The 14,110-nt window shown below is 36.0% G+C and overlaps 1 protein-coding gene across 3 annotated transcripts in view; it reads right to left on the reverse strand.

Annotated features, from left to right (window-relative positions):
• The window catches only part of col14a1a (collagen, type XIV, alpha 1a), a 281,087-nt gene that overhangs the window by 71,862 nt on the left and 195,115 nt on the right, over nucleotides 1-14,110 (reverse strand). For all 3 annotated transcript variants that reach the window (XM_056474872.1, XM_056474873.1, XM_056474874.1), the window contains exons 28-32: nucleotides 11,465-11,608; nucleotides 11,143-11,307; nucleotides 8,455-8,493; nucleotides 5,509-5,647; nucleotides 3,366-3,508 (exon numbers count right to left, since the gene is read on the reverse strand). In XM_056474872.1, coding sequence (XP_056330847.1) covers nucleotides 3,366-3,508; nucleotides 5,509-5,647; nucleotides 8,455-8,493; nucleotides 11,143-11,307; nucleotides 11,465-11,608 — 630 coding nt within the window. The remainder of the gene's footprint in view (nucleotides 1-3,365; nucleotides 3,509-5,508; nucleotides 5,648-8,454; nucleotides 8,494-11,142; nucleotides 11,308-11,464; nucleotides 11,609-14,110) is intronic.

Below are 14,110 nucleotides of genomic sequence, written 5' to 3' on the forward strand. Positions count from 1 at the left end.
ATTTAAATAACTGTTATATTTAACATTGGAACTAGCAGAATGATACGAGAATGGCCATGGCGGTTCTCATATAAGACGTCATACATTCAAAGCTCCTATTGAGATACTAAGCTTTGAATGTACATTAAAAATACAATCTTTTAGGCAATGCAGCCTATAAATATGTACGAGTTACTAGACCACCCGTGAAGCTGCGCAGCTTGCTTTCACTTCACAAGCAGGAGAGCAAGGCTTTTTCAAGCCACTGAATATGTTGTTTTGAAAGACATGTCTGAAGTAAAGTTATGTTTTTACTATCAGAAAGTTGTTTTTGTTAGCAGGAAGTTGCTTGGCAACAGAGGCATGCATATTTCAAAGGCCCAGGGAAAAGTCGCGGACACTGAAATGCTTGCGGTAATAGCTGTGATTACCATTATGGTAATTCAAGATAGAAATACTCAGAACTTTTGTAATTTTGTGGATTTTTGATTGGTAATTTTAATAAAACAACATTAGGATCAAATAAACACATGTTAATGTAAAGTCAGGGTATTATACAAAGCTGTTGAATAATTATTAAAAACGGTCAAAAAGACCACATCTGCAGTTGTATTGTTAAAATGACTATATACTGAATTAAGTGATGCTTGTTGTCGTCAAATAAACTTCAGTATCATCATGACGACAAATAATTCGTTAAAAAAACAGATTGATTCTAACCAGAGGTGCCCAAACTTTTTCTTATGAAGGGCCAAAAATCAAACTTAATTGAGGCTATACTGTAGTTGTCATGGGTAATTTCCTAATTTATTCATTAATATTTAAAAAGAAATAGAAAACAATGCTTTATATTAACTAATACAGCATTCTTTTATTATATAAGGAACTTATTACAGTAAAAACAATCTCATTAATAACAGAATAGAGTTACACTAGTTTTTGCCTTGATTTGCTCACCGATATCTTCTGCATAGTCCTCTATCCGTCGAGACATTATTTAAATTTTTTTTCAAAATCAAGAGTCATTCATAACATTTCATTGAAACACCTTTTTTTTGCAGCTCTGCAATAAAACAAACAAAAAAAGCTTACGTCAAAATTAAAAATGACAATCTCTTTTAAAGGCATTCGCCCCAACCCTCTCCATCATTCTCACTCTCTTCTGAGATGGGATGGTGGGCCAAATCAAAGGTTACAATGGGCCAACTTTAGCCCGCGGGCCCTACTTTGGGAATCTTTAATTTTAACACTAACTACGGAGGCAGTCATTTTGAACTTTTTAAAAAAATTTGTAATTTAAAATCTAGCGACACAGTGGCTCAGTGGTTAGAACTGTCATCTCACAGCAAGAAGGTCGCTGGTTCGAGTCCCGGCTGGGTCAGATGGCATTTCTGTGTGGAGTTTGCATGTTCTTCCTGTGTTGGTGTGGGTTCCTTCAGGTGCTCTGGTTTCCCCCACATTCCAAAGACATGTGGTATAGGTGAATTGAATAAAGTACATTGGCCGTACTGTGTGTATGAATGAGTGTGTATGGGTGTTTCCCAGTACTGGGTTGCAGCTGTGTAAAACATATGCTGGATAAGTTGGCAGTTCATTCTGTTGTGGTGACCCACTGAATAAAGAGACTAACCGAAGGAAAATTAATGAATAAATTTAATATCTTTGTTCAAATAAAACCCATATAACTATATATTCTGACCTTTCTAAATACGTGCATATTTCATTCTGACATTCTTAATTTATTAAAAATTACAAAACAAAAGAGTTCTGAGAATATTTTTCCTTTGAATAGCCATAATGGTGAAATTGACCTTTCACATATATTTCAGCAACTGCTACTTTTGTCCTGTGGCTTTGAATGTGTGCCTCTGTTGCCTAGCAATATTCTGCTAACAAAACATACTACAGACATGTCTTTCAAACTTCCAAAATCAAAATGTTAACTGAGGTGAAACAGTTGCTCTCCTGTTTTTATTATTATTATTTTTATTAAAAACTGATGACCTTAATTTAGAATATTTAAGCCTTTAAATTGCACCTGGCTAATAATTTTGTCTTCAACTGTACATTAATTCTTAAATAAAGTACCTCTTAAAATGTTCTTAAAAGTAAACACAACAATGGACTGCTTGGTTCAACAATATGTAAAAACATCAAAATGTCAGTCTATGGGGAAACTTTTTTGTTTTGAAACTGATCACATTTCAGTGATTTTATGCAACTCACAGTGAAAAAAAAAACCGTCACAGTGATAAAGTTTGAAAGACCTGTTTAGTAAAGCATAAACTCAGTGCACCACTTAGTGGGCTTCCACACAGGTTCTGCATCTTGTTTATATACACTATGAACAGCAGCTACGCTAATTATTTTCTTTATTCTCCATTTCCACCTGGGGATACTCTTCCCGAGGCCCTCAGACTATGCAGAGTCACTGATTCGATCCAAGACCAACGACGAGATGATCCCAAGGTTTCCATATCCTGGACCAGGCCGTATCCTGAGCAGCTACTGTGGTGATCATGGAGGAGTGGAGAAAATGAGACTGATTCCTGTGACGCTCCAGAGACAGACGAGTCTTCGCTGAGGCCAGCTTCCAGCCTCCGCCACTGAGACTGCAGCTCTGACGTTTGGCCAGCGGAGAAATTAAAATGGTCATGCCCAACTGAGCCTGATTTCTCTCAAGGTTTTTTTTCTTCACTTTCGCCATTTAGTGAAGTTTTTTTTCCCTCTCCGCTGTCACCACTGGCTTGCATGGTTCGGGATCTATAGAGCTGCGCATCGTTGGATTTGCTCTTCAGTATTTGGACTCTCAGTAGTGATTATTAAACCACACTGAACTGAGCTAAACTGAACTGAACTTAAACACTACAAACTGAACTACACTGTTCCAATTTACTATGACCTTTTATGTGAAGCTGCTTTGACACAATCTACATTGTATAAGCGCTATACAAATAAAGGTGAATTGAATTGAAAAAACAGTGTTGTAATGGGGAAACGATTGTAATTATTGATATTTGAGAATTTGAGATCACACTTCTGCATAAACATACAGCCTTTGACAATAGCCCCTTTCACACATACAGACTTTTATCTAAAGATATCTAATGAGATCACGTGTGAACATGCCCATTTTGAAAATACCGGTAAATTAATTCATTTAATTATGTGGATATTCACTGGTATTACTGTGTGAAAGGGACTAATACCAACAGAAGAAATGCTTGATTTTGCTTGATTTTATGCTTACCTATCGTAATTTGCAATCACTGAATCAAAATTTGCAATTCACCAGTTGAGAACCACATTATAGTTAACAATCTTTACACAATTACAATTCTTATCAAATAACTATTCAATTAAGAATTTAAAAGAGTGACACTTACTATCCAGGATAATGCCCACAAGTGGATCATTGTTTTTGTCGAGGATTTCCCATAATGCAAAAGGCTCCTGAGGTGTTTCAGGCAGAATGCGGAAGAGCATAGATATAGTGTAATCAGATGGGAGGCCTTCAGGATGTAGATACCTGTCAACAGAAATCACACAACCAGACCATCAAGAGCTGTGCAGTGTTCATCCAGTTTCTTACCAAGTCTAACACGATGGCTAATTACATGCACCAATTTTCATCAACACGCATGGATCTGAACACTGTAATCTGATTAAAATATGCATTTACGTGTGTTTTATATACAATCAGATTAAAAAAATGCACTGTGCACATGCTCTTGGGTTTCTGACATCACACTTGTGAAACCTGCATTGAAATGGTACAGCTATACAGTATAAGCCTGATCCATACTGAACTATTCCTCCAGATATTGAATTTAGAGTCAGACTCATATACTTTTGGTTTAAATTTTTTTTAAATCCTATACAGCATTTTGAAGACATTCAATTACTTGAGAATAGGTTAATGACTTTGTTTCTAAGTTTTGAATTTGTTTGTGTCTGAACCTTAGTGTTTCATGGTACAGGAATAAAATAATGAGCAAGTATATCTATTAAAGCTTGCAAAGGTGCAAATAAAGAAGGCAGGAATCAACATAGCAACATCACACAAGATAGCAGGAACTAATCAACAGCTGATGATGGAATGGCAACTTCAAACAGAAGTAAAGTGTTACCTGCTTTAGCAAAGAACACAATAATCACTAAGCAACAAGAGTCACTTACCAAAGTTGCAGAAAACATTGTTAAAAAAAACTAGAGGTTGGTTCTTTAAATGATAATTGACTTTTATTCAAGAATCCACACTTAGCTGATGATTGATAATGAGGCATGTTTGGCATGCTGTCCCGGAAGCTAGCCCTGAGCTCAGAACATCCTTGAGCCCAGGGCTCCCTCCCGTTTCAGTTTACAAACATCCTTTACCACCTTCAAACACTAAATAAAACATTTTAAAGTAGAAATTACTGTATGTGTACTAGAAACAAACCTATCTACACTGAAAAAAATAATTCAAAGAAGGGGATTTACTTGGATTTACTACCTTTTTTTAAGTTAAGTGGTTGTAAACTATTTATTTGGGCTGAATTTATACAAACAAATGAAGCTGAACATTACTAAATTTAATTTGTTTAAGTTCAACACATATAAACTGTTCGCAACAATTCTGCAGACAACACTTTTTTCAGTGTACATATTTTCCTCAATGGTGCAACCATCTGCATTTTTTCTGTCTTTCATATCACTTTTTACTTAGTATACATTTTTAGCGAGTTAATAAACCACACATATAACTTCACCACAAGAACAAAAGCAAAATCTATATTTATTTTCCATCTCCCTCAAAAATGATTCCAGTGCGCCCACATGGGACAAATTCCGCAGAAGAGTCGAAACAAATAATGACCTTTGTCAAATACAACACAAGACAGGGACTGGAATTTAATCAAATAAATCAAACAGCAAAAATAAACAGATCAATAATACTTAAAATCAACCAATTACAATCGAGTCCTGCAACACAATTTGCACAGCCAGTAAAGCAGTGAGCTTTTTAGCACTGGAGATCCGAATGTGAACAGTATCCAGAGCTCCAGCGTTACTCTGAGAGTCATTGGCCTTTCTCATAATCACCGATGAGATTATCATAATAACAGTGTGGTAGTAATTCCCAGCTGCCCGAGTGCGAGTTAAAGTGTGGCTGCGGTTTTGTGAGATTTACAGGAGAGGAGACCCTCGCGCTGAAACCCTCCACTGTAATAACAACATTCCCTCTGAGCGCATGAAAGTGAAGACTAATCTAAATATTATCGAATGTTAGCGAGGAGGAGAAGGAGGGTCAGCGCTCTGGGATCAAGCACAGAAGCCCCATCGCTCTTTGTTTTGCATGTAAGTGAGAGCTTAATCTGCTCCTGCACACTAGAACCGCTTCATCTTGATTTGCTTAAGCACAGTTTAGGGTTTTGATTTGACAGGACACTGCTTTCCTTTGTGTTATTCGTTTTAGTGAGTTTCAGAATGAATCTGGTGGTTTGCTTTTTTGAGTTTACAGGAAAGAACGAAGTAAAACACACATACCTGGTAGGCTGGGAGACGAGGGCGTCTTTGTGAAGTCGGTAGCAGGGGAAGCTGTTGAAAGTGCCAGGCTCCATTGAAACACCTTGTACACTGCTGTAGTGCTTCTCAGCTAGACCAAACATCTCCATCATCCGGAAGCCTGTAAACGACAACATAATATTACTAAACTGCATTTTTGTTTCTTTCTTTGAGGTTTTGTTTCATTTCTAGTGCAAATATCTAACCCTCTATGGCATGGTGCCCCCAACTAAACATTTTAAAATAAAATAACACAAAAAGTCTAATAATAAGTTGGTGACCAATACAATTTGAGGTGGGTGTGTGTTTGACCTTACTTCTAGGGGCAAAATAGCCATTTTTGGGACCATAGCCTGCTTGAGCACACTGCTAGCAGAACGTAAAATAGATTTACTTTTTAAGATATTTAAATTATATATCTTTACACTAAAAATATGTATGATGTGCATGGATATGTGAAGAGGCATATTTGATTGTTATTATCCATATGGTAGCATTGGATAACATTGTTAGACCACTTTTGTAAAAACAAAAACATTCTACGGATGGAAATGTGCAGAAATGTATAATGATCACCATAATATATTATATATATATATATATATATATATATATATATATATATATATATATATATATATATATTTTATTATTATTTTTTTTTTTTTTTTTGCTTTACTGTATACTATTACTCACAGGAAAACATTAGTGGGGAATGTTGAAACATTCTTTGGAGGTAAAGAACAAGATTGAGCAGTTGGGCTCATTTCTTCTGATAGCAAGCTTGAAGAGTCACATTAGCTATGTTGCCATTCAAAGATGCAAATTAAACTAGCAAAAAGCCACAGTTCTGCACAGTTTATCTTTAACCCTGATTAAACAAACCTCATTAAACTAGTTCTTCGGGCTTGTTTGAAACCTACAGGTAAGTGTGCTGAAGCAGGGTTGGAACTAAAATCTGCAAAAATTAAGGTGAAATATTGTTTCCTCTTAAAATAAAAATTCATGCCATATAGGGCTAAACATTCTTAAAGAAAGCAGCATTTTTGACTTGATTTCAGAACAATATAAGTCAGAATGAAGTGTTAAAGACAAGCTAAATAATCTGCCAATGGGGTAAGTGAAGCAATCTATTTTCGCTCATCTTACTGGCAGATTGTTTTGCTTGTTATAGGGAAAATCTCACATAATTTTGACATATTTTGACAGTTTCTGATATAAGAATTTCTAAATTATAAATAAAACAAAAGCTCTAAATAAGAAAATCTCCATTTTTTATATTAAATATTTCCTAAATTATGTTTAACAGAGCAACGACATTTTCACATTCGGAAAAAGTATTATTTGTTTTATTTCGGCTAGAATAAAACAGTTTTTATTTTATTTTTTAATTTTAAGGTCAGAATTATTAGCCCCTTTAAGCTATATATTTTTTCGATAGTCTACAGAACAAACCATCGTTATACAATAACTTGCCTAATTACCCTAACCTGCCTAGTTAACCTAATTAACCTAGTTAGGCTTTAAATGTCACTTTAAGCTGTATAGAAGTGTCTAGAACAATATCTAGTTAAATATTATTTACTGTTATCATGGCAAAGATAAAAAAAATCCGTTATTAGGAATGAGTTATTAAAACTATTATGTTTAAAAATGTTTTGAAAAAAAATCTTCTCTCTATTAAACAGAAATTGGGAAAAAATAAACAGAGGGGCTAATAACTGTACATTCAAAAGTTTGCAGTAAGATTTATTTGTTTGTTTGTTTGTTCATTAATTAATTTGTTCAATATGTTTCTTTGGCTACCAAAGACTGCATTTATTTGATAAAACCTATATAAAATATTAGATTTTTTAGTATAGTTATAACTTTGTAGGTTTTTTGTTTTAAATATATTATAATAATTATTTTAAAATAAATAAATATTATATTTTATACTTTTGTTTGAATTTAGAGCAGCCATTACTTCAGTCTTCACAATGTAAAAAGTGTTTTTTTAACCTTTTGGTTTTGTTTTTCTGTTTTCCAGTAAAAATATTCTTTTAAATCATTATTCGTACCAAAGGTGTTGTTTTTTTTGAATGAAAATGAATCAAGTTTATGATATTAATGCTATTAAAAAATATCAAATGCACTGGTGACAATTATTTAATACATGAATGTATCTTCATTTAAGAATGTTTAGATAATCTAGAAAGAAAATCTAAACATGAAATCATTCTTACTTGTCAATAAAATGCTCAAATATATTATTTATGTTGTCAATGTTAAAAACTGTTTATTAACTCTGGTTTATAAATATATATCAATTTACATAAATATATAAATATCATTACTGCCACTTAATGAACCATTGTTGAAAAAAAACAAAAAAAAAAAAAAACACTGAGCCTAAACTTCTAAATGGCAGAGTATGTACTTCAAAATGTAGTATGCTAATAAATAATGTAAAGAAAGAAAGAAAATAAACAAATGGCAAAATGCTATCATATGCCAGGTTAATATTTTATCATATAAATGAACTTATAAATATTATAATATTTAATGTGCTGTTACATTATAAATATTTATAAGAGGAAATTATTTGTTTTAAAGCATATAATCCCCCCCCCCCTAAAATTGTAAACACAATTGCAAAAATATTCAGATTAAAACAGCAACAGAGGCTGTATTTGTTCAGCTAGTAAAAGAGAAACAGTTTGTAAAGCATAATTAAGTGTGCTTTTTTTTCTTTCTTCAAGATCTAGATAATGGTGAACAAATAACATGACCCAGTGCTCTTAATTAAGTAAATGGGTTTCTGAAAACTCGCAGTGGATGAATAGATCTAACAGTTTAAATAAATCCTCATATCTTCCCACCCAGCACAGCGAAGGTGTGTTTTATGCAGAGGTTACTGTGAAATAGAAGCATTTATTGTTGTCTTACCAGCTAAAGTGTTCCCACTCATTAACACCGAGGGGCAAGCTGAAAAAGAAAAACAGAACAGAGTGCAAAGCCTATCAGTTCCCTGAAAAAAGTAATTTTGGTAATTACACATTGTGTAATGATGCATTCAAAAATATATATAAAATACTAAATCCTGTTCAGAGCTATTTTAACAGCAATAATTTTAGACTTGATATAGACTTGTGCCACAAGGGAGGATTTCAGAGAATGGAAGAAGCTGAAGTAATTCAAAAGTATTTACTTTGTGATATAAAAAAAGATTTTTATTTTCATTAATTATCCCACAAAGGTTGTCAGTGTCACCTGCATAAAGTTAACTAGAAATTGTCAAGCATGAATCTACTCAACCACACTGGCCATATAGTATATATTCATACCTGGTTGTTATTTAAAATGATTAAGATCCAGTTATGAATGACTTTGGTTAAATATTATAACTGTGTAATAGTAAGTTCCTTCATTATTCCAACTATATAAGACATTATTTTCAACTGAAAATGAATACTGAATAGATGGTGGAGATTTGTTTTACCACTCCTCCTCATAACTCACGGCAGACTAAAGGTATGTACGAAATCGCATGCTTTCCTACTATATTGTATGTGAATGAAATGTGTGAGCCGAGTAGTACATGTTAATTTCTAGAATTTGAAAAACTGTAAGTACCCGGGTGACTTATTGATTTTAGGGTTTGGATGAAGGGCTTGCCTCCATTTTGCATCCTGGAATTAGGGGTAGAAATTTAAAAACCTCATGTGACAATGAAATCAATTGTTTTATTATTTCTTGAAATGTTTCTTTCATGTCATTGAGAAATTAATCATGTATATCATGTAGAAAATCACTTATAAAAGTAAAATGGCTATAAAACTATAAACTTTGGCAACTACAGTTGATAATGGCTTCAGGGGTGTAGATTTAGAATGAATGAAGGGGACCAATAATTTAGTTCATTTTAAAACATCGTGCTGTCAATATTAATTCAGACATGCAGAAAGGGTTAAATCACGTTCTCTCCTAGAGTCGCACAGCTCCCCAAACACATATAAACATTGTTACTTGCTGAGTCTTTCCCTGCTGTCAAGTGAGAGGCTGTAGCTGCGTTCAGATACAAGCTGGCCAAAACAACTGTGCAGGGAAATTTTCCATGGAAGAATAAGGTGTGTGAGGTGTGTGACACTCACAAGTGAGGATGGCGGCAACAAAAAAAAAACCTGAGATTTTTTCAATTAAAAGTTTAAGCCACATAAACTCAAGTTCACTATTGAATGAGTCCATCATGATAATGTCGTTAATGCTCATGTTTTCCACGCTTTAACGCACAATCTATCGTTATAGCAGACTGATAGAGTCTGTGAATAATATGCCCTGAAAACTAACTGCAGATTAAACAGCTACATGTAAAAGTATATGATCCCGACCAGTTCTCCTAATCTCTCAGAGTAGCATGTCCAATTTCGGTTGAAACAACTCATCTTTTATCAAAACTGATATATGAGACACGTTTCAATGGCACTATGGCTAAAATAAATGTAGGTCTTTATTAAAATCTCTCTTTATTAGTTAAAAAACAGTCTTTTAACATTACACGATCAGGCCTGTAGCCAGCTTATTGAAAGGGGTGCTTTTTTGTTTTCTGAAAAACTGAACCTTTTTGTAGGTATTCATCTCATTTTCTATTTAATTATGAGGTATAAATATTGCGTTTAGTGACATATTACAAACTATTTTTTGCTGAATTATCTTGTCAGATATCATAATCACACTTTTTGATCTACCAATAAAAATTTACCATATTATTTTACTATTTTAAGTGTTTATTTACAAATGTGCATTTAAACTGTTGGTTTTATATTACAGTTTTATAAATACTTAAAATACAAATTTATTATCATATATCATTATTTGTTTTTAGAAATCTGTTAAAATGTGTTTTAAATTAAAAACTGAAGCCTTTAGACTCAGTCAGAATTTGTCCATTTGAATAATAAAAAGGATTCAAAAAAAAAAATAAATAAATAAATAAAATAATAATAATAATAATAATAATAATAATAATAATAATAATAATAATAATAATAATAATAATAATAATCATCATCATCATCATCATCATCATCATCATCCAACGTTTGGTCTAATAATAATAATAATAATCCAACGTTTGGTCTTTCACACCACCTGAACCCCCCTTGGCTACAGGGTCTGACTACTTAATAAATTGTATGAAGAGAGGATTTATATAAAATTTTATATGATAGCAATATATGTATAGAAAAAAATATATAAATTTTTGGCAGGGTTGTGGGGGGGATTGTATTCACCCGTACCCACTAATGTCAAGTGCAAACCTACGCCCTTGGGAGGCTTAAATGGGTTTAAAAATTATATTATATATTAAAATTATCTTAAAACAATCAACTAAAGATTTTGGTTTGCAATAACCTGGTGATGAGTAGATAAAGACAAAACTGTAATTTTGGGGTGTACTGTACCTTTAAGGAAATGATGACCATGCTATATTTTGAATTGTACCCAACAATGTCATTTATCCATAACTGCTTTCACTATATAGCAAGTTTTTCTAGTCTTACTGTATAAAATGCTCTACATTACATCACACCAAACTGCAAGAGGAAGTTTCTGTATATTCTCAAAGGGACGTACTGGCAGTCGCAGCCTCACAAACAAAAGTTATGAGCTGTTCTTCAATTTTCTTGAAGGCATCCAGATCGTCCACAAAGAACACATGTCTCTCGCTAGGTTTACTGGCGATGTTCACCAGCTCCCCATAGTCTGCATCAGCGAAGCCAATGGCAAAGATAATGAAGCCTACGGTGAAACAAGGAAAATTACTTTTATTACAGCATTTAAAGTCCTATTTTTAACAGCCAAACAAGCAAACCACAAGACAGTTGGTGTTTTTCAAAAGCTGTTGTTTATACAACATGAAAATTAAGTTATTATGTGGAGGGAACATTCGACTCACCCTCCATCTGCATCTCTTTGGAGATCTTGTTGACATCATCCTGAGAGCGGCCGTCGGTGAGCACAACCAGCACTTTCGGGATGCCTCTCCTTACACCCGCATCCTCAGAAAAGATGGCCTCCTTGACATGCTTGATGGCTCGACCTGAATAAAGAGTCATAAACATAGATGTTACTGCCTCATGCCAAGAGCAGGATTTACACCGCTTCACAGTCTCTGGGTTGCCAAGAAGTGATGGATTTTACAGGAACTTTTATCATGACGCTGTGTTTGCCAGGAAACCATGTTTTGTTGAAACTTCATTCCAGAACCTTTAGAGAGCTGAAGTAATGGTGAAAAGAAAAATCGTGGATTAAACAAAGTGTGGATTAAAAAAAAATAATAATTACAATTTTGGCAGCACGGGGGCGCAGTGGGTAGCACTTTCGCCTCACAGCAAGAAGGTCGCTGGTTCAAGCCTCGGCTGGGTCAGTTGGCATTTCTGTGTGGAATTTGCATGTTCTCCCCGTGTTTGCGTGGGTTTCCTGCAGATGCTTCGGTTTCCCCCACAAGTCCAAAGACATGTGCTTTGGTGAATTAGGTAAGCTAAAATTGTCCGTAGTGTATGTGTGTGAATAAAAGTGTGTGGGTGTTTCCCCGTGATGGGTTGCAGCTGGAATTGCATCCGCTGTGTAAAACATATGCTGGATAAGTTGGCGGTTCATTCCACTGTGGCGACCCCATATTAATAAAGGGACCATGCAGAAAAAAAAAACGAATGAATGATTACAATTTTGTTAATATAGCGCTTGTGCTATATGGTTTCTGTAAATGTCATTGTCTTTAACTCTAAAAATAAGAAAAAATAATTTATTAGTTTAGAATAATCATGTCATAACTCACGTTATCACTTGATCTACATCTTGCTAGTTGCACCTCTCTGGCCTAACCGGACCTTGATATCAGAATTCTCACTCCTCGTGACGGCCCTCCCCTGGCAGATCCCTTTGAGAGAGAGCCTACATCTGGCACCCTCGTCCAGATCTTTGGAACCTCCAGTGGTCCTTAGACGCGAGGAAGACTTAGGTAACCTACCGACGGCGGTGGTTAATACCATCATTCAGGCTAGAGCCCCCTCGACGAGGCGTGCATACGCCCTGAAGTGGAGTCTATTCATTGAATGGTGTGTCTCTCGCAGAGCCGAACTTGCCAGATCAGCGTTGTGCTTTCTTTCCTTCAGGAAAAGCTGGAGAGCAGGCTGTCGCCCTCCACACTCAAGGTTTACTGGGCTGCCATCTGCGCTCACCATGATGCGGTGGCTGGCAGCACCGTGGGAAGGCATAACCTCATCATTCGGTTCCTCAGAGGTGCTAGGCGAATTAATCCACCCCCCCCCCCCCTCTCTCATGCCCTCTTGGGATCTCGCCCTAGTTCTTACGAGCTTGCGCACAGATCCATTCAAACCACTCGACTCAGTATCTTTATGATTTCTGTCCCTGAAGACAGCTCTGCTGGTCGCGTTGGCATCGATTAAGAGGGTCGGGGACCTGGAGGCATTTTTGGTCAGTGACTCGTGCCTGGAATTCGAGCAGCTCTTCGTCTGTTATGGTGGTCGGCAGAAGGGAAGTGCCGTATCTAAACAGAGGTTGGCCCACTGGATAGTGGATGCCATCTCCCTCGCTTACCTAAGCCAGGGCGAGCTGTGTCCCCCAGTAGTTCGAGCTCACTCCACTCGGAGCTTCGCTCCAACTGGGCGCATGTACGTGGCGCCTCTCTAACAGACATCTGTAGCGTTGGGGGCTAGGCGACACCTAACACATTTGCAAGGTTTTCTAATCACCCCATTACGTTGTGGGTCTGCCCTCTGGTCAGCCCGCGTTCTGGGTATAGATGCCTGCTATGTGCTATCCCCACTAGGCGATCCCTTATGTTTTACAGCCACGGTGCAGTCCCCACTCACAGGCGGACCCATTTCTTCCCTCTCCGCTAACCATCTTATATTTATATGCGACTCCCCTTCTCAGGGCTAGTCCATATGCTCTTTTGCAACCAGGTCTCCCCACTTGGGTAGCAGGTGGCCTCTGTAGCGTCCTCCCTATCGGGACTGCACGCTTTCCCAATTAAATTCCTAGAAATTATCTAGACGCATTTGCGACTCCCGAAAAATATATCTAAATGCGTAAATCTTTTGTTTAAGTGGGATAAGTAAGGGCCAGGGAACACGTTGGAAGACTGCACCTCTGGTGATGCAGGTGCACTCACGCTCTCTTTGCCTGGCATAACCTTTCATCGGAGGCGAAGGTAAGGTTCAATCATTATGGTGTTTTCCATACATTTACCCAAAGTGGAAGTTTTTCCACATAGTATTGAAGTTCCCCTCTCGAAGGGGAACGCTCCGGTTACTAAGGTAACCCTCGTTCTCTGGAGGAGGGGGGTGGGGGGAGGGGCGAAAATGTTATGTTCCTTCACATAAAAAGGTGAAAAAAACACCTGCAAGTTCTGAAAGAGATCAAACCTCAGGCAAGTAAGAAAAAGTAATGCAAAAGTAACTTAAAAATAATATAACGCATCACTTTCCATAAAAAGTAACTAAGTAATGCAAGTAGTTACTTTTTAGGGGAGTAACTCAATATTGTAATGCCCTACGTTCGAAAGTAACTTTCCCCA

Source organism: Danio aesculapii, chromosome 16 (genome assembly GCF_903798145.1).
Source record: "Danio aesculapii chromosome 16, fDanAes4.1, whole genome shotgun sequence".
In the NCBI taxonomy this organism is placed as follows: domain Eukaryota; kingdom Metazoa; phylum Chordata; class Actinopteri; order Cypriniformes; family Danionidae; genus Danio; species Danio aesculapii.